The sequence below is a fragment of the Rhinolophus hipposideros genome (assembly GCF_964194185.1).
Source record: "Rhinolophus hipposideros genome assembly, chromosome: 8".
Taxonomy (NCBI): Eukaryota; Metazoa; Chordata; class Mammalia; order Chiroptera; family Rhinolophidae; genus Rhinolophus; species Rhinolophus hipposideros.
The window spans coordinates 91,654,828-91,681,950 of NC_138054.1; the positions used below are offsets into that span (position 1 = coordinate 91,654,828).

General features: G+C 47.4%; 1 protein-coding gene across 1 annotated transcript in view; it reads left to right on the plus strand.

The window, feature by feature from the left end:
* DNAJC11 (DnaJ heat shock protein family (Hsp40) member C11) overlaps window positions 1-26,814 on the plus strand; it is a 59,095-nt gene extending 32,281 nt beyond the window's left edge. The window contains exons 5-16 of the mRNA XM_081055293.1: window positions 8,194-8,322; window positions 9,193-9,315; window positions 10,250-10,323; window positions 13,502-13,691; window positions 14,286-14,371; window positions 14,678-14,794; window positions 21,667-21,822; window positions 23,355-23,424; window positions 23,922-23,979; window positions 24,118-24,260; window positions 24,900-25,029; window positions 25,421-26,814. Of these exons, the coding sequence (XP_080911419.1) occupies window positions 8,194-8,322; window positions 9,193-9,315; window positions 10,250-10,323; window positions 13,502-13,691; window positions 14,286-14,371; window positions 14,678-14,794; window positions 21,667-21,822; window positions 23,355-23,424; window positions 23,922-23,979; window positions 24,118-24,260; window positions 24,900-25,029; window positions 25,421-25,446 (1,302 nt within the window). The 3' untranslated portion in view covers window positions 25,447-26,814. The remainder of the gene's footprint in view (window positions 1-8,193; window positions 8,323-9,192; window positions 9,316-10,249; window positions 10,324-13,501; window positions 13,692-14,285; window positions 14,372-14,677; window positions 14,795-21,666; window positions 21,823-23,354; window positions 23,425-23,921; window positions 23,980-24,117; window positions 24,261-24,899; window positions 25,030-25,420) is intronic.
* Window positions 26,815-27,123: the final 309 nt, after the last annotated feature.

Genomic DNA, 27,123 nt, shown 5'->3' on the forward strand with positions numbered 1-27,123 from the left:
CTGCTTTCTTTCTTGACCTTGTTACGTAACAAGGTCATGGAGATTGTCACAGTATTTCCTGGACCACTCCATTGTCTGTTCGGTATTACAGAGGTTGGAATAAACTCCCTGGCAAGACCTTATTTCTGATTTTGGATAGGCCATCTTATCAGTGTGGTTCCAGTACTGGCTTAAAAACACAGTTCAGCTCTATCAGAAGAAAATTAAATACTCTATCAAGGAAGACATAACCATAAAAAGATTTTTAAATCCCAAATTGTTTTCATAAAGGTGTATGAGTACACTACTGCATTATTTTCCAAGGGTTTTTCAAAGGCTTGTCTGGGTTGCCTTGGCTGCTGAGTGTAGCCATCAGCATGAGCCTGTGGTCGTGACTTCAGTCTGTTCTGTGGGAACAGTTCTGATGTCATAAACTGACTCGAATTGGCTGGCAGGAAAATTGTGCGGAAGAAACGCTGTTGGAACCCATATGCTTGTTGTGCTCCATGGCAGGAAGGGCCGTTTACCGTATGCAGAAACGGGCTGCTATTGAAATGGAAGAAATTGAAAGTTGTCACATAAGGTAAAGGGACCAAGTCTGAGCTAGTGTTGTTCCATAAAGTGGAGTCTTTGGGAAGAGAAGAGGTGGCTGGCTGCGTAGAAGTTGCAGAGAAAGCTGTTTGTGTGGGTATGAGCTAGAGGACTGCCCCACCCCATCTTGTCAGCATGATCACTTACTCATAAGATGTCAGAACTAAAAGCTACTGTTTATACAGGGCTGAGCCTGGGGGCTGGTGTTGGGGTGGGGGAGTGGCTGGGACCAAATTGTTCCAAGAAACGTGGGTTAGTTTGGGTTTGGTCCTCCATAACATTGGAGATAACAGGTACTGACTCTGATCTCAGATAGGAGGAGCCCAGCGAGGGTCTCACAAGAGCCCCCAGGGGCTCAGCAGCTGTAGTAAAGTGAGCACATTTCTCATCACCGCAACGCAATTGCCTCCCTTGGTGGAATTTTTAGCTAGTAACTGGCTACTACTGAGACTGCGCTTGACAAAAATTTCTCAAATTATCCTTATGGCCAGATACAGAAACACAAACATGAAAATAATTCAGAGAGGAAATTCTGCTCAAACGGGGTCGACTGACGCACCGTCTCCAACCTGGTGAGGAGACTCTTGTCTGGGAGAAGGGCTCTGGCTTGGCATGCTCAGAATTCCCGAGTGATGTCAATGGAGATGTGTTTGTCACATTCCCAGGCAACACAAAGCAGAAGGACAAAACCAAGGTTCTAAAAGACCCAGTGAACTGGAATGTAGGGGATGAATGTACTAGCTAAGACGGGGAGTCTGGGTGGGGAAATGGTGGTCTTGAATTGACTTGTGACTTAAGATTGGCAGCAAGAGAGCAGAACCAACAGCCGGAGATGATTTCGGCCGGATGTAAGGAGCATTGCTCATGGTGGGCCACTGGGATCCATGGAAACGGCACCTTTTCGCTGTCTCACTGACAATTTTTCATTAGTGTCATCATTGCGTGTAAAGGACTATAGAGAATTTGTCATCACTGTTGTCGTTTTATACTCTGATAGCAGCGTTAGGTGCCCCAAACAAGAGTCAGCCAGCCGTGTGACCTGCCACCTGGGTTTTATTATATTTGTAATCGTTTTTAAGAAATCAAAAGAAGGGTAATAATTTGTGATACCTAAAAATGGTATGAAATTCAAATTTCCATGTCTGTAAATAAAGTTTTATTAGAACCCAGCAAAACTCATTCATTTACATATTGCCTATGGGTGTTTCACACTGCACCTTCAGACGTGAGTAGTTTCGACACAGTAGTTGCCCACAAGTCCTAAAATACTATCTGACCCTTTACAGAAAAGGTTTGACAACCCTGCTCTAGAAAAAATAAAATGCTTTAAAAATTTCATTATTTGGACTTGATAGCAGAGACTTCTCAAGGTATTTTTCTTTGTAAACTTTTTATTTGAAAAATGTGATTAAATAACAATTTAATAATAAAAAGGCATGAACTTGCATATGTTCAATTAGAAGTTGTTGATAAAAACCTAACCCATTAATTTATCCAGTGTTAGTGTTCTGTTAGCTTTTTTCTTTTCCTCGATCCCTTTGGATCCTCTATGGAAATTCAAATCTGACTTTCATTTTTCTCAAAGCTGTGGCTTCTCGTTGTATAACAGTGTATTATCTTGAAAGTGAAAATGAATTGTAAGTTGCAGCCAAACCCCAGCTTGACAAGTAGAGAAGAAATCTGTCTGGCTCTGGTACTGTGATCACTCCATTTCCAACAGGTTATTTCCTGGACATGGAAGAAGAGCGGGAGGTAGGCATCCAGACTGCTCTCTGAAATACTAAGAGACATGTTCTTGCAAACTCAGAACGACCTGGTCTGTCACTCCTTAGGACGCCCCATCACTCCCTGGGACAGTCCATCACTCTATGGGACAGTCTGTCACTTCCTGGGATGGCCCATCACTCCCTGGGACAGTCCATCATCCTCTGGGGCAGTTTGTCACTCTGTGGGACAGTCTGCCACTCCCTGAGACACCCTGTCACTCCCTGGGACAGTCCACTTCCTCGTGCTTGAGCCCAGCAGTGTGCTATATACCCTTGGTCCTTCTCGGTTAGTCCTTTTCCGTGAACTTGGATCAGCACCAAAGGCTGTCAAGTCTCAAAAGTCACCAGCTCCTTGGAGGGTTCGGTCACTTTGACCTTATTGAAAAAGTGATGACGGGAACAGCATTGTTAAAATCCTAAAGGAGGCGCCTCTACCCTCTGGTGAATCAGTTGATTTAAGTATGGCATTAACACAAATATTTATCATTTAAAAACTTTTTAAATGAGAAAAGGAAAGGAAATAAAACCGTATTTTACATTCTTCTGGAAGTTTTAGCCAACACAATTAGACAAATAATAAGAGATAGAAATATTGAAAGAGCTACCTCCATTTGTATGTCTTTAAAGAACCAAACGAAAACTAACAGGACTCACGAGTTGAATGAGGCGGCCAATTACAAAATGCATGTACATAAATCAGTAGTTTTGCCGTTGTCACCACTGTGTCTCTTGGTGGAGTATGAAACAGCCTCTCCTGACCACCTCCCTCCTGTTCCCGACACTGCAGCCAAAGGGAGCCTCCAAACTCAGGTCACACCAGGCCATGCAGCTTGAAAAGCTCCGATGGCTTTGCCATCATTCATTGTAAGCCAGCGCCCTTAGAGTGGCCTGTGGACAAGGTGACCGCGTAATTCATCTGCAAACCAGAACATTTCTGAGAACAAAAGGGGTGCTTAAAATAATTAAAATTATGTGATATTTTGAAATATTTATTGACCAACACTGGTTTTATTACATTGGAGAACCTATTAAAAGGTTTACTCAAAACTACTTTCAAAAATATATTTCTTCAAAAACTGTACATTAAAACAGATTTTTAAAATCATTGATGTGAACATTAAAAGTAGCAGAAGCAGAATCATGATTTTTGACATACACTCATATACATTAATGAGTTTATTAGGTATTTGTCTCTGATATTTGGTTATGTATTGCTGACAGCAAAACATAGTGGCTGCGAGAACAATTGGGTTTTCTCTCATGGTCGGTGGGTGGACTGGGCTCAGCTGGACAGTTCTCACCTGGGCTTTCTGGGTGTGGTCGCCGTCCATGGCAAGTGGTCGCCATGTTCCACATGGCGTCTGTACTTATGTGCCCCCAGATGCCTCAGCTGGGGTGGCTGGTACAGCTGAGGATGGCCTACATCTCTCCCAGGGGGCCTGTCCCCCCGCTAGATTGGGCTTCCTCACAACATAACAGACTCGGGCTAGTGGGGTTGCTACTGATTAGCCAGCTTGCCCAGAAAGCATGTTCCAGAGGCCTAGGAGATGCCGCAAGGCTTCCGGTGACCTAGCCGTGAAATCTGCACCCTCACATCCACTGCACTGTTGGACAGAAGCAAGTCGTCAGGCCAGTGTGGAATCAGCAGGCAGGACTCGCCAGCAGGCCTTGGGATTCTCACTTCCACACTGTGTCACCACTGGTTTTCTGAAGAATATATATTGAAAGCCTTTTTTTTCCTTTCGTAACATTGCTTTCCATCTTCATAAAAGTTGCTTTTTTTTTTTTTTAAGGATTTTATTGGGAAAAGGGAACAGGACTTTATTGGGGAACAGTATGTACTTCCAGGACTTTTTTCCAAGTCAAGTTGTCCTTTCAATCTTAGTTGTGGAGGGCGCAGCTCAGCTTCGGGTCCAGTTGCCATTGCTAGTTGCAGGGGGCAGAGCCCACCGTCCCTTGGGAACTCGAGGAGTCCAACCGGCAACCTTGTGGTTGAGAGCCCACTGACCCATGTGGGAATCGAACCAGCAGCCTTCGGAGTCAGGAGCACGGAGCTCCAACTGCCTGAGCCACCGAGCCGACTCAAAAGTTGCATTTATATTTAGTAAATTTGACATTTCTGACATTTCATTGATTCTTCTCTGTACATCATAGTATTCTTCATTGAGAAAATACTCTATTCTAAATTTATTGATTTTATTTATTATTTTTTTACTTTTTTTGTCCCCCTTTCTCCCCCCACTCTGGTTCAAGCCGTTGTTTCTTAGTCTAGTTATAGGACACAGCTCCCTGGCCCATGCTGGTATTATGAGCCTGCGTGTGGTCCCCACCCCACCTCACCCCCCTACACACACCCCCCACCCCCGTCCCACTGAGGCAGTCGGTCGATGGTTGTCAGTGGCTGCTCATAGGGCCTCCGCCTGATGGCCGCTCACACTTGCTGTCCATGGTTGCTGTCTGCTCAGGGCAGCCCAGCTCCAGGGATTGCCGTTGTTCACAATCTTAGCTGTAGAGGGCGCAGCTCACTGGCCCATGTCGGAATCGAACTGGGACCCGGGGGTTAGGAACACAGCACCTGAGCCGCCGGGATGGCCCAGTTTCTTCATTTTAGAACATATATTTTGGCCCACATATTTTCTGAGGCATTGTCTTTCTGCATGTGTTCAGAGTATGTTTCTATGATAAATCTTTTATAAATTGTCTTTGTGATCTTTTGAATGCCTCATCAAATTTAGATGCCACAGAACTGTAGGCCTTTTCAATGTCATCCCATTCCAGAGCAGAGCATAAATTTAACTAATTAAAAATGGCAGCTCCACCAAAAGATTCTTACCAAAAATTGAAATATTGCAAAATGCCATTATGGAATTTCAAAGTGAAATAAACTGAACTCTTATCATTTTATTTGTTCAGTTTTTGCCTCCTCACGAGATGAATTTCAGGGTATTCTTGGTTACGTGCTTTATTTTTAATGATTACAATTTCTTACATATTTTTAAAGCTGCAGGGTCTGTTGTGCTTCATTTAAAAAGGAACTCTCCAGAGGCTCAGACATTCCTAATACGCTGTCTATAGCGCACTGCCACTCTGCGGTTTTCTTTTATGTATTCAGAATCAGCTTCACAAATAATTACTCCGTTACTCTGAATATAAAAGCATTTGTTCAGGTTTATAACCACAGCTTTCTTTTCCATAGGTATACCATCACGGCTTGTTCTAACACAGTTACGCACTATTTCACTGTAGCTGTTTCTATAGAATATTCTGCTCTGTGGGCTTCTTGATTGAGTGGGAACATTTTTTACCATGATGCCGCTTCTCACCAAAATTGGTATTTGAATACCACCACAAAAACAATTTTACATTCAATGTGGAACTTTTTGGCTGAGTTTACAATAGCATTTATAATAATGTCAGGTGTGTCCCCTTCTACAAATCAAATGATTATTAAGGTTAACTGATTTTCTGTTTGAAGCATCTGATTGGCACTGATAAACTGGCATCATTAGCAGTTGTGAAGTTCTTTTGCTAATAGAACCAACGTATAAACAGCTATTGTCTATTTTTCATTTGCACATTGCAAACCTTAGAATGGAAACCGAAAGGAGTGAAATTAACATAGAGGAACTACCATTTGATTTAGAGAAGTCATTTTTCAGTTATGTGTAAATACACCTGCCACTCACATTCGGGCATAGTTTCTTTTTTAAGAATAGCTGACTATTGGAGAAGAATCTGGTGCTTCTTTAGCACATCTAAGACCTGATTTTCATATGTTTGGATTAGTGCTGTGAATGGTCGATGGTGAAAAACATTTTAATCAAGTTACAAGTTCAACTTTCTGAGAAAATGAAAACTTAGTACTTTTTTATTTTCATTAAACCTACACTGTTTAATTTCATTGCTACCTAAAGAGTTCATCAAAAAAGAAAGCATTACCCCTTCCCACCCCCCCCAAAAAAAAAGAAGTCGTGTAGGTTTATGTCAGGAGTTGCCAGATTTGAGCCACTGCCTATTTTTGTATGACCCATGAGCTCAGAATGGATTGTACATTTTTAAATGGTCGGAAACAAAAGAAGAATGACATTTTGAGACGTGAAAATTAGGATCAACGACCACAGTTTTACTGGAATACAGTCAGGCCCCATCGTTCACTGGCGTCTGGCTGCATTCCCCTAGAGCAGCAGGGACTGGTCCACACACCCAGAACATTTACAACGGCCCCTCATAGAAAAAGTGCCAGCCCCTGATTTACACCATTCGACAGGTGAGCAAAACTGGCAAGTGATCAGACCAATCTCGAGCGTCCTACTGCCGGGCTGGCCCCTCTGGTTCCCACACCTGTTCACATACACCTAGAGTTTGCCATGGACCTGGCAGCCTTGCCCATGTCACAGGCCACGGCACCAGCCACCTGCTTAATGCGCCAAATGGGCAGCAGCGTCTAATGCTTGTCCCGCCGACTGACATTGGAAGGAGTTCGCTCAGCCGCCCACCGGTTCAGCGCGCACCTGCATGCAGGTGTTAGGAGGGGCAGGACTGCTTACATCTCACCTGGAAAAGAGATGGCAGAAGACTGATGGCATGTCCTTGTCATCTCCTAAAGTCACGGTGCATCCCCACAGCGTCAGACGGTGTCAGGTGTTAGCAGTACAGTGTGAAGGCCTGTCCACCAAACCCATGCCGCGTCTTAGCTTAAGGCAGCTGTTGACGAAGATAATACTATTGGTGACGGTAATATCATTGATGATAATTCTTCATTTAAAAATGGAAATCTGGGATTATTGCTGTGCCAACCAGAACAACAGGGTTAAAGGTATTATCCCTGACAACCACCCCTCATAACACTCTATGATCACCCACTCATGACACCCCCTCTAAGAGCCTTATCTACCTTCTCCCTCTCTCTGCTCCAACCCCAGCTCTTCTCACTCCCAGGTACCCACCAGCTCACCCCTCCTTACCCTCACACATCTTTGTTCACATATCCCCTTCTCGGGGAGAAGAACCCACCCTCCCAAGCTACTTTTGGGGTGATAGAAGTGTTTAGTATTGTGATTTTGGAGGTGGTTTCACAACTGTACACATTTGCCAAAGTTCGTTGAATTGCACACTTCACATGGGTGCAGTTTATATTGTAATATGTAAATTAAACCTTGATGAAGTTGTTTTTAAAAATGGGTTGCAGAGAATATAATAAAATGGGTGTGGTCATGGTTTTATGTGTTGGATTAAGATATATGCTCATTTGGAAAGTCTTATGACAATAAAAGAAAGTAATAAACTTTGATTTTTTTTTTTTTTGAGTAAGGAGCATTTTTGTCTGTCAGCAAAATTTTAACCTAGTGTATCTTCAGAAAATATGGTGTTCTGTTTCTCAAAATTTAATTCTCAAATTAATTTTAGCAGGGGGAAAATTTTTGTCTCCTTTTGTTCATAATTTTGTTTGCATTTCTTTAGTTTTATGTTTTAAACATTTTTAAGGTCATTTTGTGATGTAAGCATATTTAAAGGAAAATCTTTAATCTGTGTAACTAGTTTCTAGGTTTATGCATTCATGTGTTAACCCCGGAGACCATCTGTTTAGAGTCATGAAATGGGTCGTTTGGTCTCTAAAAATCAAAATGCGTTAATCTTACTTCTTTTCCTAACACTCGTCTTTGGCATGTCATTTGCGGCCATGACAGGCTTTCTGGCTCTAGGAGCCGGTGGTGCTCTGCGTGGCGTGGTTTGAACGTGACCTTTGCAGAGCCCTGCGTGCACCCATTGAACCACGCCAGCTGCTGAAGGGTAGTGTATTGCCTTTCGTTACACATAACACCATCCCTGGTGCTGACTGCTTGCTTTTCTGCCCCAGGGGACCATCAGCGTGGGCATTGATGCCACCGACCTTTTTGATCGCTATGAGGAGGAATATGAAGATATGTCCGGAAGTGGCTTTCCACAGATTGAAATTAACAAGATGCACATATCCCAGTCTATCGAGGTAAGGGGCACCGATGCCGTCCCCAGCACAGGAGGGCCCGGCTTAACGAGGCACAGCGCCCCGAGCAGCTGGGCTGGGAGAGTCCTCTCCGGGTTTTCCTCATCTTTATTTATGAAAGGATGCAATAAGCCACTAAAAAGAGCTCCAGTCACAGCCTTGTTACTGCTTTGCCAACATGTTAGCCTCATTGGCTGGCAGCGGGGGTGGGTGCTGAGTTTAGCTTCCAAGGTCTCAGGGCTTTCCAGTCAGGAAGTGCGAATGGTCTAAGAGCCCAAGGTCATGGTGATTTTAGGAGAGAAAGCAGACCGCCATGGGTAATTCCAAGAACTGGTCTTAGTATTGAGGCACACTCTGTTGGGCTGAAAACAATATTCAGCTGACCCCTGGGGTCACTAAAATGTCATCTTTCTGCCCACTATTTGGAAGTGACAATGCCAGGCCATGCTCCTGAGGGTTACAGTACGTCTCTGCCTCCTCAACCCCTTTGTCTATGCGCAAGTGCATCGGCCTAGAACACGATGTCCTAACTGGGAATACTGGCCCCGCTCGGACCTTCCAGAATCAATGGACGGCCCTGGAGGGCACAGCGTAAAGTCCCCGCGCCGTCCAAAGCTGTTGCTACACTGAGAACCAACACTTAGCTTGGGTTTCTCCTGGCTTTTTTGAAATTTGCCCATTTGACACTTTTGCAAAACATTACCTTGGCGGCCACACGCAGTTCACACAGCCAGGCGGGAGAGACGGGAAGCCACTGAGTGGAGGGAAGCCTGCTTCCCAACACACCTGCACTGATGTGTATTCATTAGGCTGCTGTCCTGGGCACTTCCTGTTGCTTTGACTCATTTATTACCAGCAGATGTCACTTCCTAGGCACCATTGACAGCTACAGACACAGCCATCCTCTCTGGAAGCCTCTCGACCCAGAATGGGAATGGAGGGGGTTCCATTAACTTCGCGCTCAGACGAGTCACTTCTGCAAAGGGATGGGGAGAGGTAAGAACGTCAGCAGGTGGCGTCGTGTTGTCTGTCCATTGGAAAGCCTTGTTTCTGAACATTTGCACTCAAAGCTAACCCTCAAAATGACCTAGGGTGGCCTCATCACTGTGTAACAGGGTACCGATGTCAAACTGCATAAGTTAACTCCCTCCTAAGAGAAAAAAAATGAGTCTCATCTCTGAGAAGGAAGCCTCTCCATCTACCAAATAGCTCAGTTAAGATAAAACAACAGAGTTTCCCTAGAGATGCCAACTTCCAGAAATTCAACCTGGAAATTCAGCTTCTTTGTTCCCTTTAAGCAAAAACCGATAGACTGTTCCCTTTTCCTGCACAACTCAGAGGGCACCCTGGCCCACTGATTGGCAGTCATTTCACAGCCAGCGCTGCTGAGCAAATTGAGCTGCATCAAATTAACATAGAAGAGTTGCCTTGAAAGTCACCCAGACTAGTAAGTGAGGCAGCCAGGACCAGCTGGTCCAAGGCTCCAAATGTGGAACCGCCGATGGGTTTCATTCACATCAGACCCCTGAGAACCATCTCTAGTCACCTGTGAGACCTGGGCCCAGTGAAGCAGAGCAGAGAAGTGGGCACTGCCAGGGAGGCGTGAGCCCACAGATGACTAGCGCCAGTCCATATGGGGCCATGTTGACGCCCCTTCTGACCTGAGCTTGGGGGGTGAGCAGTGTTTCCTTGGAAGGGCACCTTTCTGGAACATGCCTCATTGGAACCTATCTCCTTTGGATCCTTCTTGCAGAGGTTGAGATGAAACAGTAAGAACTTTCCAGCCCCTCCTTTCAGGAGCCCTGGCAAAGGCCTGTCTAGGGCTTTGAATCAAATGAAGGGATTATAACCAGAGGTGCTTACCTGGGACCTGGATTGCTGCTGTGAGATAAAACACCACTAACGCTTTTTCTTTTTCTTTTTTGAACAGTTAGAATTTGGAGCTGGGGACCTGCAGGGGCCTCTGTTTGGTCTGAAGCTGTTCCGTAATCTCACGCCAAGATGGTAAATATCACAAGAGAAAGCCTCTGATGGTCTTTGTGGATTTAGGAGGCCAGAAGCTCTGTGTTCTTTTTGTCAAGGTCATCTGGAGTTGCCCGTCTGTCCTACAGGGTCACCGAGGGCAGACCCGCAGTCGTGGTGTGGAGCCTGATGCAGAGAGCACTGGGCTGGGGGTGTGGGCTTCTCTTGGGTGTGCAGTTTCCTCCTCTGTGGGACGAGGCTCCTGCCCTCCCTGGTCACCGTGGGCTGTGAGGACCCTGGAGACGAGGGAAGGAGCCTTCAGAGGGACGTTGGTCGGCAGTCTTATGTTTATGAGCTAGTGCATCATTTCTTTGGCCCTGAGACTGTGAAGCTCTGAAAAGGGGGCAGAGTGGGCAACTTATGAGACTGCCTGGTAGACGTGCTGGAGCTTTAAATATCCACCGGCAGTGAGGACACACTCCTAGAACTTACCTCCCTGTCCCTTCTAGAACAACGGGACGGGTGTCCTTGTTCCCATTTGGGGGGTTCCTGTGTGGGCTCAGGTAAAAGGATTGGGTGGAAGGTCAACTAAAGCCGCTTTCCTTGGGGATAAAATACAGCTCAAGGAGTCCTAGGATGGGGGATGTGTTTGAAAGTGAAGGTAGTTCACTTCCATTCGGATAATGTATCTGCGTGCCTGCCACGTCCTGCAGGGTAAGACTGACCCCTGCCCTCTGGTCTGGTAGTAAGTGCAGGTTCGCAGGTCAGTCGGCTACATAGAGAGTAAGGGAAGTGTGGTGAGAAAGTTCATGGCATCAGGGACAGGAGGGGACCATGCTTGTGAAGGTGAGCGCAGCTTGAGCAGAGGCCAGAAAGCAGTGCTCCCAGGCAGAACACGGGTGCTCAGGGCTCCCCATGCTGGTTAGAACCCGGCTTCTCCAGCCTCTGCTCTCAGACGGGGATTCAGCGGGCCTGGGAAGGGGAGCAGGATTATACCTTTAACCAGAACAGCAGGTGAGCAGTGTATTATATACGTTGTCATGCAGGGTCTCAGCTCCCATCCCCTACACAAGAATGCAGGATACGGTGAGGCCAAAAAGGAACACCCACGGAGCCATAGATAGGGGAGTCACACCACTATATTCTCAATGGTTGAGACACAAAAGCAAACATCCACCAGTACCCCAATAGGGGTCTTCCTGCTCCCCCATCTCGCTGGCAGCCGGGTGAGACCCAGGAAGTAGGCTCAATCGCACTTGCTAGCCGCAACCTGCCAGCTGCTTCTCTGCCAACCAACCCCCCAGCACAACCACGGCAGTTGTATTAGTGGCTAATGACTAACCGGCAACAGCTGATGGCCACCTATCCACAGCGAATGGCTGTCTGATCACAGCTGACGGCCATCCAATAACCGAGTCAGCACCTTTCCACATGAGGCTGAGAGCCTGGAAACTGCTCTGTGGGGCTCTGTCCCCACAACGTGTCAGCGTTGTCCTAACCTGTCTGCTTGGGATTGTCACCTGTGATGCCGTCTCAAAGCACCGATTGCTGCCCCCACCCCCAGGCCCCTGGATCGGGTCCTGTTAGGGGGGGCCCGGGAATTGATCCCTTGATGCGGCACAGCAGGTCACGCTGAAGATCGGACGCGGTGAGGAGATACCTCGTTGAGGAAACTGTTGACCACCTTGTCCTGGTTGGGCGTCAGTGTCTGTCTGTCCGCTGAGTGGTCACCTGGCTTGCGGGCTGCCTCTCAGCTTCTGCAGGTGTAGAAACGGAATTTCGTCGAGGACGCCAGTTTATGAGAGTGCAGTGTCTACTCCTAGGGCGCCCCGGGCCTGGGGTCGGGCTACTTGCAAATCCAGACGAGTGATTGGAGGGTTGGTTGGTGTGAAATGAGCCCGAGAAAGGCAGACAGCTGGAATGCTCTCGGTCCCCCAAGGGCCTGCCTGCCTTGCTGGGCTTTCCCTGTCTGTCTGTCTAGGACATGCTGGGTAAAAATTCAAAATGTTATTCCTTTGATTAAATGGGGGTCTCATTCAGTACACTTTGGCTCTCTTAAATGTCACTGTGTACCTCTGTCTTGAAATTCTAGGGGTGACATATCTTTCTTCCTGCTCGCTCCCCTGGGCCCAGTGTGACCAAAGCAGAAAATGTAGCCTGGGCTATCTGTGTGACTCGAGTGTGAACTAGAGGAGAGTAAGGAGTTAATGCATTGGGCCGTGGTAAGCTATTGGAAGTTTGTCAGTGGATGTGTGCAGACTTACCACATTTATTACTATTTTAATGGCAAAAGCAACATGTCTGGAGTAGGAAGGAGAGAAACTACATCAGGGCGATTGTGTGCCTGCTGGGCTGTTCACTGAAGGCTGGTCCTTTGCTCATGTTTGAACACCCTGAATCGAGTGATGTGAATTCCTTTGTTATTAAAATGAAATGCCTCCTTTTAACCAGAAGATGGGGCTGGCTCCCTGGAAACAAGCTTCAGAGGCCTTTCAGGGGAAATGGTTTACTGCTCCGCAGGTCCTTCCTTACATAAGGTCGTGCCCTCGGCTGTTTCATAAAGTGTTCAGATGCCCAGGAACTTAACTCCTGTTTATATCAGAATCGGTTAGACATCGTCACACTTAAAGTCGCAGAAGCTGTTGACATTAAGTGAGGACTAGCTTTTCATGTACCTTCAGCCAACAGTCCCAGCTGTGGATGTGGGCGGTCTTTTAAATGCCTGGGCCCCTACCTGGAAGTGCTGACTTAATTGGTGTGCGGTCGGCTCTGGGTGAGTGGTCCTCAAGCTTTGCTGCACAGGCAGTCACCTGGCTTGCTTTCAACACTCCAGGCCTATTCCCGCCTCTCCCCCACAGTCAGAATGCCTGGGGGTGGGAGCCGACCTGGCATAATTTTTAGATTAGCTGGGTGGTTCGGGTGTGCGGCCAACTTTGGGAACCTCCCCAGGTGATCTGACTTGCAGGAGGATTGGATCCATGGCTGGGGAATGCAGACATACCGGTGCTCTTCAGTGGTAGCTGAACTTGGGGTGGGGTGGGGTGGGGAGTGCGGTTAGCAGGCGGGATGCTGGAAACATCCCCCTCAGCCACCCTCTAGAGGCCTGGTCTCCTGCTTTCCATGCTGGAGCTAGCCCAGGGAGAATGGATGTGATCTGAGCAGGGAGAACAGCTGAGAGCCAGGTGTCACCCAGATCCTTTCTGTCTGTGTGTCCCCCCAGCTTTGTGACGACAAACTGTGCTCTGCAGTTTTCGTCCCGCGGCATCCGTCCTGGCCTTACCACTGTCCTGGCTCGGAACCTGGACAAGAACACCGTGGGCTACCTGCAGTGGCGATGGGGGATCCAGTCAGCCATGAACACGAGCATCGTCCGGGACACCAAAACCAGCCACTTCACCGTGGCCCTGCAGGTGACCGAGCTCCGCCAGCCCCTCAGTGTACCCCTTCCAGCCCTCCCGCTGGTCAGCCTGCGCGGATTGGATCTGCGCACCTGCGGCAGCTCCGAGGGACAGGTCCCAGCCACTCACTGAGGAGTGTTGAAATGCTGCTGTTCTCAGGCCCCCGAGGCAGCTATGCTGCAGGCATCCTAAGGCAAAATGCCTTTTACATCTTCTGGGGGGAGAAGTCCACGGAATCGGGGTGGGGGCAGCCCTGTTTGGAAGGTGACCCCAAAGCAGAGTCGCACACTCAGATGGCACTTTGCCCAGGTAGGGACACAGGCCTTGAGAGAGGCCTCCCCTCAAAGGGCAGCTGCTGCCATGTAGGAATGCAGGCTCGGTGTTGCAGATTTTTTTTTTTCATAAGGCAGAAAACTGGGTTTTATATAAAATCTCCCAATCTACATACTGGTTTCGGGTACGTTTTCCCACTCCGTGTGCGGCCTCCAGGACTTGGCCCCTGTCTGAGAGACCTGCCCATGACGATTGCTCAGCAGCCATGCAGGGCCAGAGCCCAGCCACTTGGCTGTCACGGTTACCAGCCATGGCTTCTCCCTGTCTTCTCAGCTTGGAATCCCTCACTCCTTCGCACTCATCAGCTATCAGCACAAATTCCAGGATGACGATCAGACTCGTGTGAAAGGGTCCCTCAAGTAAGTCCTGGCCTGGCCCACCCGGGAGCCTGCCCCCCTGTAGGGTGTGATGGTGGGGCCGGTTGGTGGAAGATGCGTGCTCGCGGTCATCTCGTGTGTGACGTTCCTGGAGCGTCCCCTGTAGAGAGGCGCTGGGATTGGCTGCTGTGCAGCCCCAGGTCTGGGGGGACTCAGAGTCTGATGCAACTGGAGCAAGAGTGTCAGTCGTGCCTCCACTCCCTGGGGGCTGGGGGGCCCCCGCCTCTGTTCTGAGTGGATCCGGGTGCTAAGGGCCCTTGCGTGCTCACTGTGACCTGCTCCCTGCAGGGCAGGCTTCTTTGGGACGGTGGTGGAGTACGGAGCAGAGAGGAAAATCTCCAGCCACAGCGTTCTAGGTGCAACTGTCAGCATCGGAGTCCCACAGGGTGTTTCTCTCAAAGTCAAGTAAGTAACTGTTCTGTCTTTGGCATGTAAGCCAGGGTCAGGGAGTCTGTTAGCCCCACCTTCTGCTAGTGAGGTCTGCGTCTCTGCTTTCCGAGAACTTCCATGTGCCCCACTGGCTCGTCCTCCAACCCGCCTGCATCTCTTCCTACCCAAGGCCTTCTCTGGTGGCCCTGCACGCACGCGTACTCACCCACACCATTCCCGACACCACGTGCCCCAGCGTGCTCACCTGCACAGGGAGCGTCACACCATCTGGGCCAGGTCGTTCCCTTTCTCCCCTGCTGCAGTGACGGTCCTTCCTGCTTTCCAGCCTCAGCGCTGCCTCTGCTTTTACCTGCCTGCCTCTTGCTCCTGAACGGAGGCCTCGTGTAGGACCCAGTCCTTATCTGTCTAGACTCATTCCCCAAGGGGTCTCACAGCCTCGAGGCTTTCAATGTCCTCGTGCGTGGATGACTTCCAGTGAGAGCCCCACTTGGCCCTTCCCACAGATCTCCAGCTCATATGTCCAGCTTCCTTTTCTCAATCTCAGGTTGGATAGGTGACAGTATCTCAGACGTCACCCGTCTAAAACAGAACTGATCTTCCCCCCACCCTCGAACATGCATACCCCCCAAAATCTGCTCTGCCTGCGTCCTTCCCCATGTCAGCAAGTGAGAACTCCATCCTTCCGGTTGTCTGTCCAAAACCTTGGCATTAGCCTTGGTCACTCTTGCCACACGCTAACGGACTGTAGAACCAGCCCTGACAGTGCGGCCTGAGCCTGACCCTTTCTCACTGCCTCACTGCTACCCCGTCCCGTGTCTGAATGACTACAGTGTCCTGACCATCTCCGTCCCCCCGCCTGACACTGCTCCACATGGGCAGTCTTGTTAAATTGTGAGTCAGCAGATGTCACCCTTCTGCTTCAAACCTGCAGTGACTGCCACAGCGCAGGGCAGAAGCCACAGTCCTTCCGAGCCCTGCGTGACCTGGCCCCTCGCTGTCCTCACCTCCCCTTCTCCCAGCCACCCCATGCTCAAGCCATGCCCACCATACTGACCTCTGTGCTGTTCTTGGAAGCCCAGTCCCCAGAGAACCACATGGTTGGTCCCTTCGGTTCCCTCAGGTCTCTGCTCACATGTCACCTAATTGCCAAAACCATCCCTCATCGCCCTATGTAAAATAGGGACCCCTCACCTTGCCCTACCCGTCCCTTTCCCAGCTCCCTGTTGATTTTTCTGCATTGCAACTGCTTCTATCGGTGCTCCTGGCGCCTAGATCACAGCCGAGCACCGGTGCTGTGCCAGGAGCTCAGTGATCGCTTCTCAGTTTGGGAGATGAGAGGCAAAGCAGGTCACCGAGATCAGAGCTGGCATCAGCCATCTCCTCTCAGATAAGGTTTGAGGACAGCTGAGCTTTCTAAAGGGCATACAGAGTGCTGTCCCATCTTCTGTGTTCTAATCCCTTCCTCCCTTCCCCTCAGTTTGGGATGAATTATAGGGCATAGTTCTCTGCAATTCAGTTTCTGTTTTCAGACAGTCTGCAGTGCAGATGTCACCTGACATAATCGGAATTGAATTCTCATCCCAAGAATGCCACTCCGGCACTTCAGAAAGAAACATTTTCAGTTCAGCGGAGTTTCCGGTGTCAACAGGCTGAACTGCCCACGTGGTGTTGGTCTAAAGTATAAACCGAGATTTGCCTGAAGGCACCAGAGTTCAGCAGTAGCACGGCTTGCTTTGCTAACGACTCTTACATTTGTTTATTTGAAGCATCAGGTGAAGTTCTGAACGTTAAATCAAGCTTACACTACTGAGGAAAATCCCGCTTGACCATGACATACAATGCTTTTCATGTGTTGCCTGATTTGGTTAGTTCATATCTTACTAAGGATTTTTGCAACTGTGTTTATAAGGGTTGCTGTCTTTAACTTTCTTACTGCGTTTTTGTCAGGTTTGGGAATGAGTTATGCCAGCTTGATAAAATGAGTTAGGAAATGTTCCTTCTTCCTCTGTTTTCTGAAAGAATTTGTGTAATATTGGTATTAGTTCTTTCTTAGGCCTCATAGAATTCACCAGTGAAATCAACTGAGCCTGAATTTTCTTTGTAGGAAGGTTTCGGTTAATGAGTTCAATTTCTTTTGTAAATGTAGAGCATTTCTAACTTTCTCTTTTATATGTCAGCTTGGTTAATTTGTATTTTTCAAGGAATTTGTTCATTGCACCTAAATGTCAAATTTCTTAACATAAAGTCGCTCATTAATATACTCTCATCCTTTTAATATCTGTAGTTATCTGCAGACAATCCCTCTCTTCATTCCTAATGTTGGTAATTTGTGTTCTTTCTACCTAGGGTACTTAACTTTTCAAAGATCCAGATTTTGGCTTTGTTAATTTTCTCTGTTATTTATCTGTTTCTATTTCGTTGATGTCGACCTTATTTCCTCTTTCTACTTATTTCTGTTTTACTTTGCTCTTTTTCTAGCTTGTTAAGGTCAAACCTTAGTTTATTAACTTGAGACCTTCTTTTCTAATATAAACATTTAAGGCTACGTATTTCCCTTTAAGCACTGTTTTACTTGGTCCTACAAATTTTGATATGTTGTATTGTCATTATCATCAACCTGTTTTCTAATTTCACTTTTAGAAATGTATTGCTCAATTTCCAAATATTTGGGGTTTTTTTCTAAATATCTGAATGTTGATTTCTAATTAATTTCATTTTGGTCAAAGAACATATTCTGTATGATTCCAGTCTTTTTAAATATATTCAGACTTGTTTTATGGCCCAACATATAATAGATGAACGTATCATGTGTACTTGCAAAGAATGTGTATTCTGCAGTTTTTTGGGTGTAGTGTTCTATAAATATCTCTTAGGTCAAGACAGCATTTGTCAGAAATCAGAGTTCCTATGACTTCGCTGATTTTGTTAGGGAGTACTATCAATTGCTGAGAGAGAAGTGTTAAAATCTCCGACTGTGATTGTGATTTCTCCATTTCTTCCCTTGTCAGTTTTGCTTTGTGTATTTGCTTTGTGTATGAGTTCTGTTATTAGACACATACATTTTTTATTATCATCTTCCTAATGCATTGACCTTCTTATCATTATAAAGTGTCCCTCTTTGTCTCAAAGTCAACTTTGTCTGATATTAGTATAGCAATTCTAGTTTTCTGCTTTCTGTTCACGTTGAATCCGTTTCTGTGTTTATATTTAAAGTGCCTCTCATAAATAGCATATAGTTGGGTCTTGGTTTTCCATTCTTCATTCACATAATCTCAGCTTTTGAACTGAAGTGTTTAGTTGACTAATATTTAATTATTGGTATGGTTGGATTTAAGCCTGTTATCCTTCTGATTTTTTTGGTCCTCTAACCATCTTCTGCATTCTTTTATATTAACAGAGTATTTTTAGCATTCCATTTTAATTTTTCTGTTGATTTTTTTAGCTACACCCCTTTACATTATTTTTTCCTTAGCAGTACCATGTTTCCCTGAAAATAAGACTGGGTCTTATAGTAAGGTTTGCTCCAAAAGACGCATTAGGGCTTATGTTCAGGGGATGTCATCCTGAAAAATCTGCTAGGGCTTATTTTCCAGGTAGGTCTTATTTTGGGGGAAACACGGTAGCTCTAGTGATTACAGCGTACATTGTTAACAACCTTCCATCATCTATTTAGATTTAATATTGTATTATTTCATGTAAAATGAAGAACCTTGTAAACTTCTAGGGTCATTTTCCCCCACCCCATGTCCTTTATGCTGTAGTTGTCATATGCTCCATCTGCATACATTATAATCCCCTCAACAGTGTTGTAATTTTGGTTTTAAATAGTCATATACATGTTAAAGAAATTAAGGGAGTAAAAATCTTATTTTTACCCACTTTTTCCCCCTCCATTTCTAGTGTTCCATATTTCTTCCTAAAAATCTGAGTTTCCTTCTGGTGTTAGATTCTTTGGACTGAAAACTTTTTTTAGCTTTTCTTAGATAGTATAAGTCTGCCAGTAGTGACCGTATTCTTCAACCAGAAAATGTTTATTTTTCCTCTATTCTGCTTTTATAGTTTATTGATTTATTATCTTTTATCTATATGTATCATTTTCTTTTCCTTTTGTATTAACCTAAAATAGTTCAGTTACATGCATTCCTGCCCCGGAACTAAGCTGTTATCATTGCTACAATTTTTAAAGTCAGGTTTATCGAGGTAAAATCTACATAAATTAAAATTCATCCTTTTTGTACAGTTCTGTGAGTTTTGACAATCACATAAGTCACGTAACCACTGTCACCATCAAGATGTAGAACATTTCCATCATCCCCCCCAAATTTCATCACCCCCCCAAGTTCCCTCATGCCCGTTGTGTGGTCTCCCAGGCTCTGGCAACTACTGATCTGTTTTTGCTCCTTACATTTTTGCCTTTTTCGAAGTGTCGTGTGAATGGAATCGTAGAGTTGAAGCCTTTGCTTCCTTCATGGGCATAATGCCTTCAGATGCAGCCATAGTGTTGCACACGTCACGTCCCGTCAGCAGTGTGCTGCTCCCTTTTGTTGCTGCTTACTGTCATGCCGGGTACACGTTCACAGGCTAGCTGTTTATCAGTTTATAGGTATTTCCATCGTCCTCAGTTGTTGACATTTACAGATAAAGCTAATATAGACATTCAGTACCTGTTTTGTGTGAACATTGTTTTGATTTCTCTTGGGCAAACATGCTGAGTCACATGGTAGGTGTGTGTTTAACTTTGTAACAAAGTACCAATCTGTTTTCCAAAATGGTTTCATTTTATTTTCCCACCAACAGCATATGAGAGTTCCAGTTGCTCCACATTCTCACCAACCTTTGGTATGTTTGGGATTTTTTTGTGGGGGGGGCTATTTTAACACACAGATAGGTGTATCCCATTACGGTTTTGATTTGAATTTCCCTAATATCTATGGAGATTGAGCATCTCTTCATGGGCTTGTTTGCCATCCATATATCTTTTTCAGTTAAGTCTGTTTAAATCTTTTGTCTGTATTCTTATTTGATTGTTTGGTTTCTTATTTTTTTGACTTTTGAGTGTTCTTTATCAATTTTGGAGTTGCTTTTATTATTGAAGGATATCGTCACTGGATATAGAATTCAGGGTTAATGGTTTTTTTGCCGCCACAATTCTTTTTTTTCTTTTCTTTTTTTTTTTTTTTGAGAGCCCACTGGCCCATGTGGGAATCGAACCGGCAGCCTTCGGAGTTAGGAGCATGGAGCTCTAACCGCCTGAGCTACCGGGCCGGCCCTGCCATCACAATTCTAAAGATGATGTTCTATCTTCTGGCCTCCATTATTTCTGATGAGTCATTGGTCATTTGAATCATTATTGTCCTGCATGTAATGTCTTTTTTATTTTCTCTTTTTTTTTTTCTAGCTACTCAACTTTTTTTTTCCTTTTTTTTCCAGCAATTTAACTGCATTGTACCTAGATGTGGTTTTGTTGTATTTATGCTACTTGGGGTTTGCTAAACTTCTTGCATCCGTAAATTTATGTCCTACATCGAATTTGTTATTTTTAAGCCATTAGTCTTAAAATATGTATTCCTGCTTCATTCTCTCTCTCTTTTATGGGACCCCAATTACTTACATGTTAAATCTCTTGATGTTTTCCCACCAATTTCTGAGGCTCTAGCCTTTTGTCTTCAATCCTTTTTCTCTCTGTTCTATGTGCTGGATAATTTCTGTTGATCTATCTACAAGTTCACTGGTTCTTCTTATCTCCATGCTATTAAGCCCACACAGTGAATATTAGATGTCTTTGACCATTGTTAAAATTGCTGCTTTAAAATCCTTACCTGCTAGTGCCAACATCTGGGTCGTCTGCGGTTTGTCTCTGTTATCTTTTTCTCGTATCTAGGTATCGTATTCTGGGTGTTGTGGATGATACGTTGTAGAGACTCTATATTCTACTGTGTTTCTCCAAACAGTGTTGATTTTGCCTTTTAGAAGGTAGTTAGAGGTCAGACTGCAAGCTCAGGCTCACCTGCGTGGCAGCAGCCAAAACACATCACAATTATTTTCTCCTTAGCTGGGCCACTAATAGACAAGAGACCAGCTAGAGATGTATGCCACATTTATACACAGAACTTGGGGCCTCCCCACGGCTCTTTCCTTTTTGTTCCCTGATTTGTGGGGACCTCCCACTTCCCAGCTACTATGGTTGCCCCAAACTCTGAGCTCTGGTACTTCAGTCTAATAGACTGAGGATTCCAGTTGTAGCCATCTGGTGCCGACTGCGACTTGCCCTTAGGCTAAAAGCTCTGTACCGAAAAACCAAAACCCAACGCACAAAAACCCAGGAAACCAGCAGTTCCATCCTAATTGTCGGCCCTCCTTTCAGATCCGCCTGCCTGTAGTTGCTACCCAGTGTGCACCCAGTACCTGCGAGTCTCTGTTTGTTGTCCAGTTTACCTTCGTCACCTGTGGGATGATTGGTCCAGTAGGAGCTGCTCAGCCGTTACTGGAAGCAGAGCGTCCTTAATGGGCTGACTTTGGCAATCTTCACACACTTCTTTTGAACAGATAAATGGAGGACTGGGGCGTGCGTCCGTCTACAGGACACCTGCAGGAGTGTCCCTTCCTGTCTTCTTAGCCACATTGCTCTGGTCAAGCATTAGTCTGTTGCTTTGCCCTTGAGGTCAGCAAGTACTGGGACCTCTCTTCTGTCACATACATTGAATCCAGCGGCTAAACTTTGGAATGGGATCCAGCAAAGGGGAGCGGGCTAGCAAGAAGCCACCTCTGGGACTCCTTCTAACTGGTGGAGTGTGTCTCGGATGCTCTCCTCCTGGGGCGGGGACCCCCATCGCCCTTTCCTGGAAGCCTGGCTCATCTTGGATGGTTTGTTTTGTGTTTGTTCTCAGGTTAAACAGAGCCAGTCAGACTTACTTCTTCCCCATCCACCTGACGGACCAGCTCCTTCCCAGCGCTGTGTTCTATGCCACCGTGGGGCCACTCGTGGCCTACTTTGCCATGCACCGTCTGGTCATCAAACCGTACCTCAGGGCTCAGAAGGAGAAGTGAGTTTAAAACATGTCACTGGACATCACTAACCAGCTCTGTGCCTCAGTGTCCTTGTCTTTCAAATGGAGAGGACGATAATAGAACCTTCCCCAGAAGGTTATTGGGAAAATCAAATTTAGTACAAATTTAGTACGTGTACAGTGCTGAGCGTGGTTATCTTGTCTATGGTAAGTGCTGAGTAAGTGTCCGCTGTTCATCATCGTTAGTGCCACTGCTACTGTCATTCTTTCATTTTCATTTGTCCAACTTTCAGAAAGGAATAGAGTTTACCAAATTGTTGAGACTTGAAGCCACAAGAAATAAAGTTTGTGGTGTTTGTTTTTCAGATTTTATTGGGGAAGGGGAACAGGACTTTATTGGGGAACAGTGTGTACTTCCAGGACTTTTTTCCAAGTCAAGTTGTTGTCCTTTCAGTCTTAGTTGTGGAGGGTGCCCTTCAGCTCCAGGTTCAGTTGCCGTTGCTAGTTGCAGGGGGCGCAGCCCACCATCCCTTGCAGGAGTCGAACTGGCAACCTTGTGGTTGAAAGGATGCATTCCAACCAACTGAGCCATCCGGGAGCTCAGCGGCAGCTCAGCTCAAGGTGCCGTGTTCAATCTTAGTTGCACGGGGTGGAGCCCACCATCCCTTGCGGGACTCAAGTCGAACTGGCAGCCTTGTGGTTGAGAGCCCACTGGCCCATGTGGGAATCCAAGCGGCAGCCTTCGGAGTTAGGAGCATGGAGCTCTGACCGCCTGAGCCACCAGGCCGGTCCTAAAAAGTTTCCTCTTTTCTCATTCTAACCATTTCTTTTCCTGGCAGTGAATTCAAGAGTTGTTACATAAGGGGTATGCATTAACTATGACTAAGCTATCATAGAAACAAATTTATTTTAGTTTTTTGTAGATAAGCCATTAGGGCATAACATCAAGTCTGAGAGATGGTTTAGATTTGTTACTTTATAGTGATTGAATTTCATAAATCATTGAGTTCGGGAATCCGGCCGAGGGACTGCATCTCCTCTTCCGGGCCCCTCTGGCCTTTGACTCGGAGAGTTTACCGTCCTAATTCCCCAAGAGGCTTGAGGCTTGAAACAAAGGATGTGCTGTGTTAAGTCTCTGACGGGACAGGTGTATGCTGACCTGTCCCTGTGTTTTGCTAAAAGGAAAGATTTACGTATCTAAAATAATGTGCGTCATCCCTCCCAGGGGTGTTATCTAATAATCCTGGAAGATTGATGGCATCTCCTGTGATTCTCACCTTCTCCTCTGACCTCCCACTTACCTGACATTCCTGCCAGCTGCAGGCTTCTTTCCAAAGGGACTGGCAGTGGGTTTCCTGTAAGCTCTGGTGAGGAGGTGGGAGAGAGCCATCTAGGGACAACGGGAGAGCTACACAGGCCTGTGACAGATTTGCTCGAGATTGTCTTGGAAATATTTCGTAACGTTCTAGGAAGTCAGAATGCAGTAAGATCACAGACTGTTTGCTGGGCACAGGTCCAAGGAGGGGTAACCCCACGCTGATGTGTGGCTTGTGTTTTTCTCACATAAGGGAATTGGAAAAGCAAAGGGAAAGCACAGCCACCGACATTCTGCAGAAGAAACAAGAGGCGGAAGCTGCTGTAAGTGCTGCGTGAGCGACCCACCGGAAGCCCTTTTGCTCTGCGTGGATCTGAGTGCCCCCACGGTGTCGTGCACAACAGACTGCACTGCCCCCCTTTTCTAGTCCATGGTTCCTAACCAGGGGCCCGGGGACTCGTTCACCCTGCACACAGGTCTCCGGGCTTAGGGCTCAGGCTTTTCTTCCCCAACAACGGCGCTGGTCATTCTAGTCTTTCTGTGGCTAATGGGATGCAATACTGGGTGCTTCGGTCCCTGTCCTAAGGACGAGGTCAGCTTCCGTCAAAAGGCATAACAAGGTTTTGTAAAAAGTGGTCGTTTTGCCCCTTTTCCTTCCCTTGGAATTGTTTTTACATGACGTGAGATAACAGCGGTACCCAGGATAAATGACGGCTAGTGGGCAGGGCAAGGGCTGAAATGCACCGGGCATATGGCCGTGGCTCCGAGCAGACGCAGAGCCCGGTGAGGGCCCTGACGGTGGCTGCCTTGTTCTTCGCAGGTTCGGTTGATGCAGGAATCTGTCCGAAGGATAATCGAGGCAGAAGAATCCAGAATGGGTGAGAGGGCGTGGCCTCTCGGTTCGGGTGGGTGTGGGGCAGTGGGTCTCTAATGAGCACAGCAGCCCTGAGCCCAGCTGCGTGGGGCCAGGGTGCCTGGCCTGGGCCCGCCCCTGCTCTGACTGAGCCCGTCCTCAGGGCTCATCATTGTCAACGCCTGGTACGGGAAGTTTGTCAACGACAAGAGCAAGAAGAGCGAGAAGGTGAAGGTGATAGACGTGACCGTGCCCCTGCAGTGCCTGGTGAAGGACTCGAAGCTCATCCTGACAGAGGCTTCCAAGGTACAGGGCCACGTGCCCACAGGAGTCAGACGGGAATGGCCTCTGGGGACTGGGGACAGCCGGCCCTGGGAAAGGCCAGGTCGTCCCAGTGGAGTCCTTTAGTGTTGCCGGCAATCGCTGTGTGGCTGCAGCACCCAGCTTACACCCATGTGGGAGCCGTTTACTTCACGCACTCAGCACCTACTGTGCATGCCGGGTACCAAACACACCGTGCCTGCGAGGAGCTTGCATGCTGCTTAGTCTTTACCTGTTCCGGAAGGACTGTGAGGTCACCTGTAGCGCATCTGAGGCTCACGCTGGAGCCTGGGCTGATAAAGGCAAATTCAGGTGTAGGTTGGCTGCTCCGGGCAGAGACTGGCTGCCTGACGGAGTCTTCTAGAATCCCTGTGGGGTAGGGCTCCTGTGAAGACAGGCGTATTCAGAATGGCGAGGAGGGGTCTATATTCAGAGGGACGTCTGGGGCTAAATAGGCAACTCGTTTGAATTTGCGTTTCTTTTTCCTCAAGCTGCAACGTTTGCATCTTTTGAGGGCAGCTTCTGAAGGAAAGTCGAGGCCCGTTCCTGCTGCACCGGGAGGTTGCAGCAGACAGTGGTCCTGCTGGGGAAAACAGGAGTCACATCAGAATGTGTTTGTTGCAGGCTGGGCTGCCCGGGTTCTACGACCCATGTGTGGGTGAAGAGAAGAACCTGAAAGTGCTTTACCAGTTCCGAGGTGTCCTCCATCAGGTGATGGCGCAGGACAGTGAGGCGCTTAGGATACCAAAGCAGTGTGAGTAGCTGCCCCTTTGAAGTCCCCTGCCCTGTGCACAGACCGGGAAGGGCGCTTAGCCACCAGCGGGGACCCGGGACGTCAGAGTGGGGGGTGACAACCGTCTTCCCTCTGTTACCCGCCTGCTCCCAGGTGGGCTTAGGTGTCATGATTCGGGGTACTGATATGCTGCCCAAAGGGGGCTGCCAGCCTGTCCCTGGGGGAATTAGAGCGAGCTCTTTGTTTGGAACTGCAGCTCGGGCGGCTGGGTGTGAAGCCAACCCAGCCGCTACTTGCCCTTCCAGAACCAGCTGTCAGCCGGCAGCCCCTGGTCTGCCGAACCCCTGAGTGAAGGAGAGGGCGTGGAAACAGTTGCCTCTAACAGATACACTATTTGCTTCTTCGTTCACAGCTCACAGGATTGATACAGATGGATAAACTGCTAGAGAAACCAGATTAAAAGAAGCTGCAAAAAGCCTTTTCCTGGGAGTCTACAAATTTGGAAGCAGGGAAAAACCCAGACATCAGATGTGTTTATTTTATATTATTCCTGTAGAAGGTGGTACTGTACCAATTATGTGAAGGGACACACAGACACCCCACTCTCACGGGTGCTGTGGGTAGCGCTGAGGCAGCCCCACCCGGACCAGAACTGCAGCACAGCCGTGTCTATTTCCCCAAGGATCATGTGCCTGGAGGGAAGGGCCCTGGGCCCCAGCTGCCCCTGGGTCCCTCCCAGGCTCTTCAGCACGAGCTGGCTGCAGCCGCAGTACTTTTCGGTCTGTCTTGAGGTCATTAGGGAACGTCCTGCCCTCACACACAGGACTGTGAACTGCTTTTCTAGAATCCACACTGAACACGGAAAGGAAGGCATTCCCAGGAACGGAGGTCTCCAGTCAAGAGAGGATCTGTCCCATCAACTTCCCGAGAACCACATTTTCCTGCTGAAGTATGAATCTGGAGAGGATTGTGTGGGTTTATAAATCTGCTTTTTATCTGAGAACGAATGGTTTTGGAAATTAGTCTTTTTTCCCTCCCAGAACTTCTCGAATCATTCCACTGGCACCTGGCTTGGGACAGTGGTGTAACTTGCCGTCCCAGGGCCATCCCTGTCACAGGTCACGACCTTCCCGGAGCAACCCCCACACCCTGGTGGGAAAGGGCTGATGTCCCTCTCACCAGCCCCGCCCCACGCAGCCAGCTCAGCAGCCTCAGTCAAATCGAGCGCTGGGAGCTCCGAGGCCGGCAGGTGGCGCTGCTGCTCCCCACACCTGTCGGGTCCGGCCCCCTCCCCACAGGGGACTCCTTTCTGGGTGCCTGCTCCCAGGACCCTCTGCCTTCACTGGCCTCTGCTGGATGCAGAATATTCTGGGAGCCAGGATACTTCCAAACAGCCTGGTCTCTTAACTGCAGTACGGTCACCCAATGAGCAGAGGCCCTGGGTGGTGCTGGTTCTGACAGGCCCCTGCAGCTATTGCTACAATCAGGCTTCACTCCCTGACATTGGTACCTGACAGTGTAATCGCTAATAACCTCCTTCCTCCGATTTTTTTTAAAAAAAAAAACACTTGAGGTTGTCCGATCCTATATTTATCTCCATTTTTAAAAAGTTTTTCTGAGCTGCTGCTCCGAATGTGAATTGTGCAATAATCAATGCGATTAGTGGGTCTGACTTCAGACACAGCCCTGGTCCCTCCGCGGCTGGTGGCTACCAATTCCCTCTTCATTCTGCTTGAAATGGACTGTACAGAAGGCACTCTTACCGCAATAAACCTTTCCTGAAAGCTGGGGATAGTGTTTCAATGCATCTCTATGTTCATTATTAGCAGTGAACAAAATAAGGGCAGTGCCCCCTAGGGCCTCGTCCCATCCCTTATTCTCTGCTTATACCATATTTTAAACCATGAGGCTTAACTTGAAGCTGTGGTTCCGTATTCTACATGAGACACGTGCCTGAGAAAGGGAGTCCAGAGTTAGGAAATCTCCGACTAGAATTCTTATTTTCTCTTTTTAACTAAAGTCACCTTTTTTTTTGTAGTCAAACGTGGTCCAGCCCTGACTGCTCTTCAGCAGGAAATAGGAAGGAAGTCTTCTCAGCAGCAGCAAAGCATGCGG